At 50.8% G+C, this 13,501-nt stretch overlaps 1 protein-coding gene across 9 annotated transcripts in view; it reads right to left on the reverse strand.

Moving 5' to 3' along the window:
* SEPTIN6 (septin 6) overlaps positions 1-13,501 on the reverse strand; it is a 59,400-nt gene that overhangs the window by 14,655 nt on the left and 31,244 nt on the right. For all 9 annotated transcript variants that reach the window (XM_059156664.1, XM_059156667.1, XM_059156666.1 and 6 more), the window contains 3 exons: positions 7,846-8,032; positions 5,246-5,407; positions 2,105-2,201 (listed from right to left, as the gene is read on the reverse strand). In XM_059156664.1, the coding sequence (XP_059012647.1) occupies positions 2,105-2,201; positions 5,246-5,407; positions 7,846-8,032 (446 nt within the window). The remainder of the gene's footprint in view (positions 1-2,104; positions 2,202-5,245; positions 5,408-7,845; positions 8,033-13,501) is intronic.

The following is a 13,501-nucleotide window of genomic DNA, read 5'->3' on the forward strand; positions in this document are numbered from 1 at the left end:
TTTACGTGGCTAGCAAGCGGCGGTTGGGCATGAAATGCAGGTGAGCTAAAGGGGGGGCTCTGAGCAGGCGCCAAGTCTCCAAAGAATAAAGGGAAACAACTAGGACCTCTGTACACTGCAGTGACCAGGAAGAGTATGAACCAAGGTATGGCTTGCCTGAATGGTAGGTCTGAGATTCAAAGGACGTGTGTTTTAGAGGGCAGAGGGTGACAGACAGCAGTAGTGATGACCGGGCGAAGCGGATCCCACTTTCTGGCCCAAATGAAAATGCTCCCCCTCAAAGGAGTAGGGCAAAGGTCTACAGTTGGGGCAGTGGCCGAGAAGGACAGAAACAGAGACTAAATCATAGCCAAGTGGACTTGTGGTTGGAACACAGGGCTGTGTGCCTACGCTGGATGACGGTGGGGGTGTCTGGCCTGATCATGAGGGGACAGTGCTGTCTGAGATGACAAACTGGCCTAGTCACCCTAGGTTCTGTCTTCCAGGGCCTGGGGGAGGGGAGTGAGGGCAGGGAGGGGGTCTGAAATGACAGAGTGACCTTTTCAACGCTCACGTCAGCTCATATAACCCCTCTGCTTGAGACCCATGGCCCTGGGACACTGGGCGGGCTCACTGAAAGAGCATGCAACACTAGATCTTGGAGTCGTGAGTTTGAGCCCCACACTGGGTATAGAGATTACTTAAATAAGCAAATAAGCATCAGTCAGGCAATTCTCCGGACCAGCTCTTCTTCCTCCATCTCCGCACAGTGATGCCTGGTGGCCGGTCAGAAGGATTGACTCCAAGGTCACTTGAACAGAACAGTGAACTGCAACTTACATGAAACACCTTCAAAAACCCCTCTGCCGGTTAGGTGTGCACGATCTAAATGGCAGGAAGTCACTGGAACCAGTTGGCTGGTTTCTCCTCATTTTACTCCACATGATTGTCTCTCAGACCACAAACTCATTCCCAGCTAGGACTATGGGTCCAGGAACCATTCACAAATGTTCCTAGCAAAGCATCTTGGCCCCAGATGGCAGAGAAGACCAAAACCTAGCACGGCTCCAATAACCAGTCCTGTCCTACCTATGGAAAAATCCAGCGACCACTGGAGAGGCTCCGGTGTGCCCAGAAGCATGCCAGCTTTATATGCAAAGTGGATTAACTTCCCACCCACTTCCGGTTGTTTGTTCAGTGGCAGGGATGAGCATATAGAACACCAGTGGCCCTCTTGCACATGGTACCCCTCTAAAACCCAGCTTAGAGCTGAAGATTTGGAGGACCAGAAGCTTCTTCTACCCACGGCCAGCATCCCAGGCCTTGCTGTATCCGCAGAACTGACTAGCTCCATGGGTAACTTACCACGGGTCAGGCAGACCACAAAAGGAAGTTTCCTGAGTGTATATACGTCTGTTTTGAAATTGTATAATATTTATACACACACACACACACACACACACACACAGAAATAAAGAAGAAAAAATGAATACCAATGTATCTACAATTCCAATGAAACAGTACCAGCACCTTTGTGTCTCTGCCTGGACTTGAAAAGAGGCTGAACCACTATTCTGACTTCGGGCTTTGCCATCCTTCCTTTTTCTTTACTGTTTTGCCACTTACGTATGAATTCCTAAGAAGACCGATCTTCTTCAGTGTCGTCTACTTTGGGAATTCACACCAATGGAGCCATACAGCATGTATGCTTCTCTGATTTATTAAGCCCAGTCTTATGTTTCTGAGACTCATTCGTGTATGAGTAACTATAATCCATTCATTTTCGCCACTAATATCCCATTAGATGAATGTTTTGCAATTCATCTGATCTATTTCAGATGGCTTTCTGGGTTGTCTGCTACTCATCTACTATATTCTTGTACGTCTCCTGGTGCCCTAGGCGCACCTGAAGCCAATACCCATGTTTTCTTGAATGTTTTTGTTCCAGGAACTTCTCCATTAGAGACCAAGAGACCTGCTCATGGCAGAGAATTTGGGGGCGGGGGGCGGGGCGGAGCTGCTGGAAGCCGCAGCCATTTGAGTAGAGACCGGGGATGAGTTAGGGACTAGTCGCACAGCGGCTGGACACAGGGAAAGGGGCCCTGTCTCCTGGAGACTCACTCACCCTGCACGGTGCCCCAAGGATACTGCCGCGCCTTCATCATCTTGTTGCCGATCTTCAGCTCCTCTGTGCTGCCGATGACAGCGAATGGCAGGTGCGCCTGGAACAGAAGGCAAACTGAGGCTTAGAGCAGTGCTCCCAGAAAAAGGCGCCGAGGGTCCCTTGATACAACCGTTGCCTGACGGGGACTTTCCCGTCACCTTCTGTCAGCTGCTCTCAGAGCATCTCCTCAGCAACCCCCTCCACCCCTTCCCACTCCGCTCACTGTGCCTGAAGTGGGGACAGAGGAAAAAGGAGGTTAAGGGTACATGGAACACCGGCTGGGGTGGCCGTGGGAAATGTTGCGTTGATCCTAGGAGGGGACTGAACCGTGAGGGTCGTTGGGTGTGTAACACACGGGGCGCAATGGGGGCACTGAAGTCGGAGGGACATCCGGGCATTCCCGCTCAGGACCCCAAGACAGGTGGGGACCCTCAAATCCACCCCTAAGCACTTTCTGGGAAAATGCCACTCCTCCTGCCAAGAGCCAGGGCTTCAGCCACAAGACACGAAAGAGCCAGAGGGCAGCGATGGCAAAGGGCTAGACCGGGGGAGGAAGTGAGAAAGAGAACCTTCTGGCGCATTCCCGGCTCTTAGCCGAAAGTGATGGAGGGGGCTGTGTGAAATGGGCAGGGATTTCTCTGGGCTCACGAGGAAAGGAGGGGAGAAAAAAAAACTCAAGGAGAGAAAAAAGGCATTAAAAAAAGATCAGTTTGTCTTCCCTTGGGCCTGTTAGATTTCTCCCCACAGGCCTTGGTTAGTTAGGGAACAGGGTCACTGGCTTCCCCTCTTGCTCACCGCACAGTCATTCTAGCCCTTGCCCATGGTAAGGAAGGCCCAGCCCCCGCCAGGGCTCCTGAGACCTCTCACGGCACACGCTTGGCAACCAGCAGCAAAGTCTGCTCTGATAAGCATCCACAAGCGGAATTTTCAGGGCGCTGCTGGGCAGCTCTCACTGGCTTCTCATGACAGCCCTATGGGGCAGTTCTCATACTCTCATCCACTTGCAATCTGGGGAAAACGACTCGCCCAGGTCCCTAACTCCTGGGCCCAAATCTTGCCAGGGAACAGTAAGGCCACCGTGCTTTTGCTGCTGGGCCCTCCTGGCCCCCCGCTGCCACCCGCGTGCTGCCTCCTGGTTGAATGGCATCTGCTGGAAGCCAGCTAGCCACAAAAGGCAGAAAAGCATGGGGCCGGGCTTTGGCCCGCGTTCTGCTGCTCTTGAGTGTTGGGTGGTTTAGACGACCCACAGAGAGTCAAGCAGAGTAGGGTCAGGGTACGCCCTCCAAGCAAACACCCTCCCGGGGGTGGCACTTTGCAGCTATGGGCCCAGGAAGGAGACTCTGATGGCAGCAGGATGGCACTGCCCCTGAAACGTGGGTGGGGAGTGGTGGAGTGTCCCCTGATGTCAGACAGCCAGTCTCCAAAAACTCTGAGAAGCTCTCAAGCCTCCTCTTGGGAGTCTGTTCTCAGATTCACCACCTTTCCTGTCTTGTGTCTACCTTGCATTCCTCTCAGTATATTTTGAAGGGTTGGATAGGGGCACCTGGGTGGCTCAGTCGGTAAAGCGTCTGCCTTCAGCTTGGGTCATGATCCCAGGGTCCTGGGATCGAGCCAGGCGTCAGGCTCCCTGCTCAGCCAAGAGCCTGCTTTTCCCTCTCCCTCTGCCCGCTGCTCCCCCTGTTTGTGTTCTCTGTCTCTCTCTCAAACAAATAAAAATAATAAAATATTTAAAAGTAAATTAAAAAAAAAAAAGTCTGGATGACCCAGTTGGCATGAATGAGTCTATTCCAGTTCCAAAACATCCATTACAGTTGGGAGGTTGGATGACCTTTCTCCTCTAAGGGCCTTCTAATAACGAACGCATCTCGGGGGTACCGACGGGCACCAAGGCGGGAGGACACAATGACTTGTCGCCCCGCTATGCTAATTTGTTTGCCAAATTCTAGAAGGTAGCAGCTGATACCGTAATGATAACTCAGGGGCGGTGGCAGCTGGAAAGTTTTCTAAAAATGGCTTTTATTACCAGTCTTTCCTGAGCCTGGCTATACCCGGGCATTATGTCATTAGGAAAAACTGATGCCTCTCAACAGAGAGAGAAAAAAAATCTATTCTCAAAGCAGAGGCTTTCTGAAAGCTATTAGCTGTCTCCTTGAAATCACAACATTGAAGAGTTCACAGCAACAGCATCAACACATTGTAAAGAAGCTTGAAGAGATGTTTGACTCCGGCCTTGCACATTACTCATTCTTCTGGTGGGGGGGGGGGTAGTGTCGTGGGATTAGAGAGGAAAGATGGCAAGTCGGGATGCTGTTTTTTTTTTTTTTCTTTTTGATTCATTCACACTTAATAAAGCAAAGCATCACCCTGAAACTTAAAAATAACATTTCTCTAGTCACCAGAAAAATTGGAGGCTATATGTCATTTTTTCCTCCCTTGGTGGGGAGAGGGTTCGATGATCCAGAGTCTCGGAAGCCAGCCAACTTTCCCTGCTGTGGTTGTCATGGCATTGTTTTGGTCAGAGAGGAAGACTGTTTGCCTTTCTGGCAGTCCCGGGGGCAGGGGGGAGGGCTGGTTTAGACCCAAAGCAGCATCAAAGAGGAGGCTGGAAGGAGAGGTCCGAATCTCCGGCTCCAGACTCTCCCTAAAGTTGGCCTTTCCCTCCCTCTGTCTCTGGCTATTAATCTCTGCGTCTCTGAGGCTTTGAAGCAGCCAAGGATAAGGGAGAGGAGCTGTTTGGGTTCGGGATTCCTTCTCATAAACACCCGAGATTCAGACGATGGAGAGTTGACTGCAGTAAAATGGATGGTATTGTTCGACTAGTTGGTAAAATAATAATAATAAACACAGGGGCGCCTGGGCAGCTCAGTCAGTTAAACGTCTGCCTTCAGCTCAGGTCATGATCCCAGGGTTCTGGGATCGAGCCTCCCATCTGGCTCCCTGCTTCTCCCTCTCCTTCTGCCTGCCATTCCCCCCTGCTCATGCATGCTCTCTCGCTCTCTCACAAAAACAAATAAATGAAATCTTTCTAAAGAAGAAAAATAATAAAAAATAATAAAAATAAACAGCAAAGTCAGCAAGTTGAATTCCTCTGCCCACACTCACGTTCATGGTTCCATTGATCTCTGCCACTGATTCATCATCTGTCGGGAATTGGTAGATCTGGACCCCGTTGCTGACAAGTTCGCTGGTGATTTTGATTTTGAACTTGGTTAGCTCACTCTTCGAAATGGCGTCTGATTTGGCAATGATGGGGATGATGTTCACCTGCGGAAGGGAGGCGCAAAGCAGAATCTCTGTTGGTAATCTGCGACCGATAGCGGCGTGACAGAGGACTCCCACGAGCTCAACCCACCAGCCCAGGACTGGCCACCTCTGTAGCCAAATCACAGCATAATAAATGATGATGGGGGTCGCTTACTCAGTGCTGTGTGCTGAACTAAGTGCTTTACATGGATTACCACAATGAATCCTGAAGACACCCCTCTCACTTTACCGATGAGAAACCGAGGCACAGGGGGGCTCGGTAACTTGTCCAAGGCCACAGAGCAGTAAGTAGCAGAACTGGGATCCAGATCCAACTTCGGCCTTCTTCCTAATTCCAGAATCTTAACCAGCTCAGCTCCAAATCGATGAGCTGTGTGATACCTTAATATCGAGGTCACTTCTTGAGTGATTCCAAGCAGAAAGATGACAGTTGGGAATCTGTGCTTGACAAGAAGGGCAGGGGGCCTCTCCTTGTCAACAGTAAATTGTTCCAACCTATCTGGGGCAGGTTTGCCCCAGTGTGTTAGGGACCCACCTCCTTTCTAGCAGTAAACTTATGAACCAACCCAGTTGGAGGGAGAGGACCCTCTCAGTCTCCAGTGTGATCTGACACCTCATGCAAACAAGAGTTACCCTGCCTGTTTTGCGATTAATTTCTGTACAAAGCAAGCAGGTGGATATGTCCAATTGCTGACAGCAGGACAAAGGCCTAACGCCACACCAAGGTTCAATTCACCTGAGCCCTGGCCCCTGAAATGACTCCAAGGAGAGACAGGGATTTTGCAGCGGGAAGGTAAAGAATTGTGACACGCACGTGTCTTCGTGAGACAGAGCACACCTGGGCTCAGGTTCATGTGCGGGGCAGAGGTGTTGCCACCAGCAGACTTGGGGCAGGGGATGGGAAGCATCATCGACAGTCCTTGGGCCCCAGGAGGAGCTCTACACTTGGAGGCTAAAGACAGCCTGCTTTATGCTTTACCTGAGGAGTACCCGCAAAGGTTGTCTCCAGTGTCATGCGCAGCTCAGAGAAAGATGGGACCCTACAGGTACGTTCTTTGAAGTCTTCGAAGGACACAGGGCAGCGGGGGGTGGTGGGAGGGTCAAAGCCATTGCCAAGGTGGAACAGCAGACAGAGCCAATTCTCCTTGTCACTTTCCACGGTGTCCCCATGGACTCAGGACCAGCATGTGCCAAAGGCTGATTAACTCCACCCAACCCACCCACCAGACCACCGGTGCGTGGCTCTCTGCTGCCCTATACAGGACACGCAGGGCATAGCGACCTTTCCAGAGCAGCCCAGTTCTCGTGGGTGGTGAGCATCCTGGGGCAAAAAAATCAAAAATTTGCTTCTATTTTGATTTGACCTGAAAGTGTCTTTTTATCATGGATAGGCTACTAAGTAATGCATATAAATTTGAATTTCACAAAATAAAATACCTTGGAGTCAGAGACAGCCAGGTCCAAATCCTGGACCCCTTCCTTACAAGTTGTCTGACCTAGGGAAAGCCACTTGGCTCTCTGTGCCTCAGTGTTCTCAAGAGGAAGTGGGCATAATGGTAACCACCACCTTGGATTCTTGGAAAGATGAAATAAAATAATGCATATACGGTACTCGCCCCAGGGCCAGGCACATAGGAAATTTTAGGGGGAAATTGGATTAGGCTTTTTAAGGAATCTTGCCTTTATTCTTTTGTACAGTAAATAGTCCTTTCAGAGGACGAATCCTTGTCTGATTTCCATCTGACGTGGGACTTACATTTTTGAGTTCCTTTCAGGGAAGGACATGACTGATTCCCGCAGCCACCTTTCTCAGGCCTGGAGGCCACAGAACATGGCGCCAGGGATTTGAGTTCAAATCTAAACTCTGCCAGCTGCATGACAACAGGCATGTCCCTTAACCTCTTAGAGCCTCCATGTCTCCTCCGGTAAGTGGGGGATAATGACGGTGTTTGCCTTACTGGGCTGTGAGAATTCCAGGAGACGTCCAGATGGTGCTTGCCTCAGAGTGGCATATAATGAGGATTTAGCAAACATTAGCTGCTGTTACTAAAATTATTACTGATAATAGAAATAATAACTTTCAAAATCCAGTTTGCCATGTTCGATTCTGGAACAGGCCAGTTAATCTTGGGGCAAAGAAGAAAACACCTCTCCGTTGCCAAAGGCTGAGCCCCTAGGCCCAGGCGGCCATCTTGCTTGCAGCCACCCTTAACCCTCAGAGGTTAACCCATGCCCCACACCAGGAAAACAGATCACAAAGCATACAACGTGGGTGCTGGATCAAGAACACCATCTCTCTGGAGGATCAGGGAATGAAGGGGAGGATGAGGAGGCCCCAGAGCATCTTCTGCAATCTGGCACCTGCATGGCCCGAGAGACGGGTAAGGGCGATTTCCATGTGCCCGGCCTCCCGCCCGCCCTCACCCCTGACTTCGTACCTTACTGTCCAGCTTCTTCATCGTCACGAGGTCCAGAGACTTCAGGGAATGGCCCGTGGGGGCAATGAAGTACAAGCAGGCGTGGATTCGGGAGTCGTGGTAGGTGTGCAGTACCCTGCGGATCTTTAGCTCTTCCTGCAGGTAAGCCTCGAACTGGGCGTCAATGAATTCCACAATGGGCTTGTAGCTGGGGGGTAAGGTGGGGAAGAGCAGAGACATGGCCCAACTGCTTCCAAACCCGCGCTTTCGGCCCTGGGTCATCTGACTCTCTTCATCCAGTTGGGTTCCTCCATATCCCATTGATTGGCCTGCCTGTCCCGTCGGGCCCAAGGGCCCGCCACCTCCTTGGTCCAACTTCAGCTCCGGGCGTACCTTCGCTCTGGACCACCTGTGTCTCCCTTCTCAGCCCAGTCCTGCCCTCCCACCCCTCAGGGTCATGGACTGTTCACCTCCTCTTCCACAAAGCCTTACCCACTTTTGCCAGAAATCCTTTCTCTGACCCTGGAGCATAAAATAATAATAATAATAATAATAATAATAATAATAATAAGGCTATCGGATCACTTACTGTCACTCGCCAAGGATGACCACTCCCTCAAATAGACTGTCCCTCTGAGGGCCAGAGGCCACAGAGGGCACTCCTCTCTCCCCCATGGGGGCCCGAGGCAGCGTGGGGCCCACGGGCAGTCCCGGGGGTGGGCTGACTATGCTCCAGGCTGGTTCTGCGTCCGTGCTCCCTGCGTCTCTCCCCAGTGCCTAGTGTGGGAGCTGGGGACCTGGTGGGGGCTGGGACCGCTCCTTGACCCACTGCAGGGGGAGCTTTTCAGAACAGCCTGGGTTCTGCTCAGTCTCACTGGGTTTATGACACTGCCCACTAGCTCCCCTAAGGTCCACATATTTTTCTGGTTTTCATTTCCTCCAAGAGTATGACTTTAAAATCTAAGCAAGTGGACAACATTTGGTAAAGATTGTCCACCCCCACACACATGTACACACACACACTCACACACACACACCCAGCTCACAGTCTCTACACATAGTCCCCTTTATGACCCCAAGTCTTGCCAGGGTGTCTGAAACCAGAGCCAATCCTCTGCTCCTCCCTGTCCTGGGAAGCTTCTCTCTTCTCTCCGGGGCCATTTCTGCCACCTCTGCAGCCTGCCTCAGCTCTAACTAGGTCAGCACGGCTTCAGCTCTGCCTCTGCTCTCATCCCCCCACCAGCCTGTCCGCTGCCTCACCATCCAAGCCAGAAGGTTTGCTCTCAAACCCAGCACGGTGAGCTGGCAGAGACAGAAACAGAATCAAAGAGAGCAGGGCCCGGCCAATGCTTCCCACCGGCCGCAGCTCCCAAGTGGAACCTTTCTGAAAGATCCCCCTGCTACAGAAGGGAAAATAGCTTACAAAAAAAAAGAACCCCTAAATCCTAGATTCTGAACACTACATACAGAGGAGAGATCCAGGTGCAAGGTATCTTGGAGTCCCAGAGAAAATTCTAAAAATAAAATCCTTTTTTTATTCCTTCCTTTGATGCCTCTGAGCCAAACATCATTCTGAAGGGGAACAGCATCCAAGAATCTCTTGGTTGCTGAGGTCCTTAGAAGGTTCCTGAAGAATTAGGAGCAAGGGAGGGGGTTGCACCCCTTTGACCTCTCTAAGTAATTTTTGGATGATTGGCTCATTTGAATTATCAAATTATGGCACTGCTTCTTTTTTTTTCCCTCCTTAACATAACTTTTTTTTTTTTTTTAAGATTTATTTATTTATTTGACAGACAGAAATCACAAGTAGGCAGAGAGGCAGGCAGAGAGAGAGGAGGAAGCAGGCTCCCCACTGAGCAGAGAGCCCGATGTGGGGCTCGATCCCAGGACCCTGGGATCATAACCTGAGCCAAAGGCAGAGGCTTTAACCCACTGAGCCACCCAGGCGCTCCAACATAACTTTTTTTTTTTATTAAACTTCATTTTTTTTGTTCTGAAAAAGGAACCAGAGGAGGAAAGAAGAGAGTGCGTTTTGAGTTTTTTCTCGCCCTCCCCCACCCCTCAGTCTCTGGTGGTGCCCTGGGCCTATCTTTCTGCTGCCGCCTCAGGCCCTTAGGAGTCTCTGAATCAGACCAGCCAAACCGGCCAGTCCTGGGTGATTCATCTTCTCCTCGGTGTCCAACTTACCCGGAATATAGGAAGAATTCCCCACCCCATTCTGCTGTGCTCACTGGCCTCCAGTCCACTATACACCAAATCCCTCACCCCCACAGGCAGTGTGCACAAATGTTTCCTTCTCCCGGGCGATACCCGACTCCCCTTCAAAGACAAGGCTTCCCTCATGTGCCTTCTCAGCTGGAAATTTCTCTGTCTCTCACACCCAGGTTCTGTGGAACGATGGAGAAGACAGTTTTCTCCTCCCACTCATCACTCCCCGGCCTCCTGCAATGGCTTCCAGCTGCTACAAAACCCAGTTCTAAGGGGCACCTGGGCGGCTCCGTGGGTTGGGTGTCTGACTTTGGTTTTGGCTCAGGTAGTGAGATTGAGACCTGAGACAGCCTCTGCGCTCAGCAGGGAGTCTGCTTGAGAGTCTCTCTGTCTGCCCCCCCCCCCCCCGCTCATGTGCACGCAGGCGCACACTTGCCCTCTCGCTCTCTAAAAGAAAGTCTTCCAAAAAAAGCCCAGTTCCAACGTAACCCATCCCTCCTTGTCACTACTGTGTGTCTTTCACATTTTAGGGCACGAGCTCTTAACCTGGGGTTCACAGACTTCCAAGGGGTCTATGGAGAGAATTTGTAGATTCCACCAACTTGGGTAGGAAAAAAACACATAGTTTCCACGGAGCCCTCACCGAGGCTTAGCGGTTTTTCAGGTACAAATGTAGGTAATGATCTACAGTAATTTTAGCAATATGTGTGATTTCACAGTCAATAGAAATCACTGATGCTTTCGCTTCCTATTACAGTTATTGCAAATAGCTCAAAATAGCATTTATACTTACACACCCTCTAAATTATGATAGTTATTCAAGCTGCATGTAGATATTACTTCAGGAACTAATAAAGTAACAGGGGTTACTAAATCACAAATTGAAAATATTTTGGGAAGTGTATTGTTAGTATAATGGGCATATTTTAGGCATTTAAGATGGTTATCTGAAGAATGAGTCCACAGACCTCACTAGATTGCTAAGGAGTCCAAAGGCACAGAACAGTTCCTGGTCTGGGGCGCCCGGGTGGCTCAGTGGGTTAAGCATCTGCTAAGGAGTCCAAAGGCACAGAACAGTTCCTGGTCTGGGGCGCCCGGGTGGCTCAGTGGGTTAAGCATCTGCCTTCGGCTCAGGTCATGATCCCCGGGTCCTGGGATCGAGCCCTGAGCCGTACATCTGGTTCCTTGCTCAACGGGGCATCAGCTTTTCCCTCTCCCTCTGCTCATGCTCTCTCTTAATAAATGATAATACTTTAAAAAATATTTTAAAAAACCAATTCCTAGTCTGGATGCTACTTCTTATTCCTTTAGATAACAGGGATAAAAAGTGATTGTGAAGGCTTCCCTGACAATGTGACCTTTAAGCTGCACTGCATGGACAGGTATAAGACAGCTGTGGGAGAATCTGGGAGAAGAGCATTCCGGAGAGGAATAACAAAGGTAATGGTCCAGAGGCAGAAACGAGTTTGAGGAGATTTTCAATAGGAAGAAGGCAAGGGAGCTGGGAGCTAGTACAGAAAGGAGAACTATTCACAATTGCTAAAAGATAAAAACGACCTGGTAACCATCAACTGATGCCTTGCTAAACAAAATGGGGGAGAGCCAGACAATGGAATATTACTCAGTCTCTAAAAGGAAGACAATTGGGGCACCTGGGTGGCTCAGTGGTTAACCCTCTGCCTTCAGCTCAGGTCACGATTCCGGGGTCCTGGGATCGAGCTCCTCATTGGGCTCTCTGCTCCACGGGGAGCCTGCTTCCCTTCCTCTCTCTCTGCCTGCCTCTCTGCCTACTTGTGATCTCTCTCTCTCTCAAATAAATAAAATGTTTTTTAAAAATGGCTACCTCACCACACTGGTATTCATTAGAATTGTTTTCCAGATGACTACCTTGGGTTTCTTAAACAGCCGTATTCTAGAAAACTAATGATTCTACCCCCTCAGCAAGCACTTTTCTTTCTTTCTTTTTTTTTTTTTAAGATCTTATTTATTTGAGAGAGAATGAGTGAGAGAGAGCAGGAGAGAGGAGAAGGTCAGAGGGAGAAGCAGACTCCCCACGGAGCTGGGAGCCTGATGCGGGACTCGATCCTGGAAGTCCGGGATCATGACCTGAGCAGAAGGCAGTTGCTCAACCAATTGAGCCACCCAGGCGCCCTCAGCAAGCACTTTTCAGCTGTCATCTTTCTAGACACCGATGACAAGTCCCTTCCTGAAACACTGCCCTCTGGCTTCCTGCCTCCATTCTCTCCTGCCCCCAGAACTCTTCTTTCTCACTCACCCTAAATATTGGCCTGTCTTGAAGGTTCCGTCCTGGACCATGTTTTGCCGTCATTCTACACATTGCACACACGTGATCCCTGGGCGGTCTCGTGCATTCCATGGCTGCAGTGCTCACCGCCCCCCAGTCACGCTTCCTAGACACCTTCCTAGACGCCTCCTAGACACCTCCAGGTCACCCCAGTCTCTTCCCTCTCCCACGTGCCATCCTCTGCATAGCCACAGCCATCCGAGTGCCCCCACAACCACAACCCTACAAGGCCTGGTCACACCCGCTGTGCTTGACACAATCGTCTCCGCCAGCAAAACCAAGGAGGCACAAGGTCAGAGCCGAACGTGCGGGCTTGTAGGAACTGCAGACTCCTCGGTCCCACCCAGAAGTCCTCTCTCACAGCCTGTGTGCCTTGGGGTCAGCAGGGTGGGCCTTCCTGCAGCCCCCCCATGCCACTGCGAGACAATTCCTCCTCTACCTCAGCGTAAAACCTTTTTTTCTCTCGAGACCTATTCTGTCGTCTTCTGGCGGCACCTGACCCATGCGGTCTCTCTCCCAATCTGGGTGTCAGCAGTCAGCAGTGTGCTCCTGGACAACCCGTCAGACTTCAGCCTCTTTATTCCCTGACTGTGCAAACTCCACAACTCTCGGGCTCCATCTGCTTCAGCCACCGATACATCTTACCATTGGCCGCATCAGCTTCCCCCAAGACATCCTCTAACCCCCCGCTCTCTGACCATGACCTCTCACCTTTCCAACCATCTTACACCTTGGACACCTTGGATCCTCCTCCACCTGACCTTTTGCCTCACGGACTCCTGGGGTACCCTGACCTCTCCATTGTCTCACCAGCAATCAGCCCCTCGCTGGCCTCATCTCCTTCTCCACCCGGGCCGAACCTCATGACTGATGACCTGAAACACTCTTTTATCAACGTCTTCATCTCCCCTCCACCCTAGCGGGCCAGCAAATTGCTATGCTGAAAACATTTCGGGATCTGCCCTCTGCTCCCACACGGAGGCTGGTGAAGTTAGCTAGAGGCCATCACAAAAGTCTTGGCACTCAAAGCCACGGCCTCCAACCTCAGACATAGCAACCTTGACCTTGACTGGCTGCCTTCCCATGGCCTCCACGGACCCTTCCAAACTTTCACTGCTTTCCTCGAGCTCCAAAACTTGCTCGCGTGTGACATCTCCACTTTCG

Source organism: Mustela lutreola, chromosome X (assembly GCF_030435805.1).
Source record: "Mustela lutreola isolate mMusLut2 chromosome X, mMusLut2.pri, whole genome shotgun sequence".
NCBI classification, from domain to species: Eukaryota; Metazoa; Chordata; class Mammalia; order Carnivora; family Mustelidae; genus Mustela; species Mustela lutreola.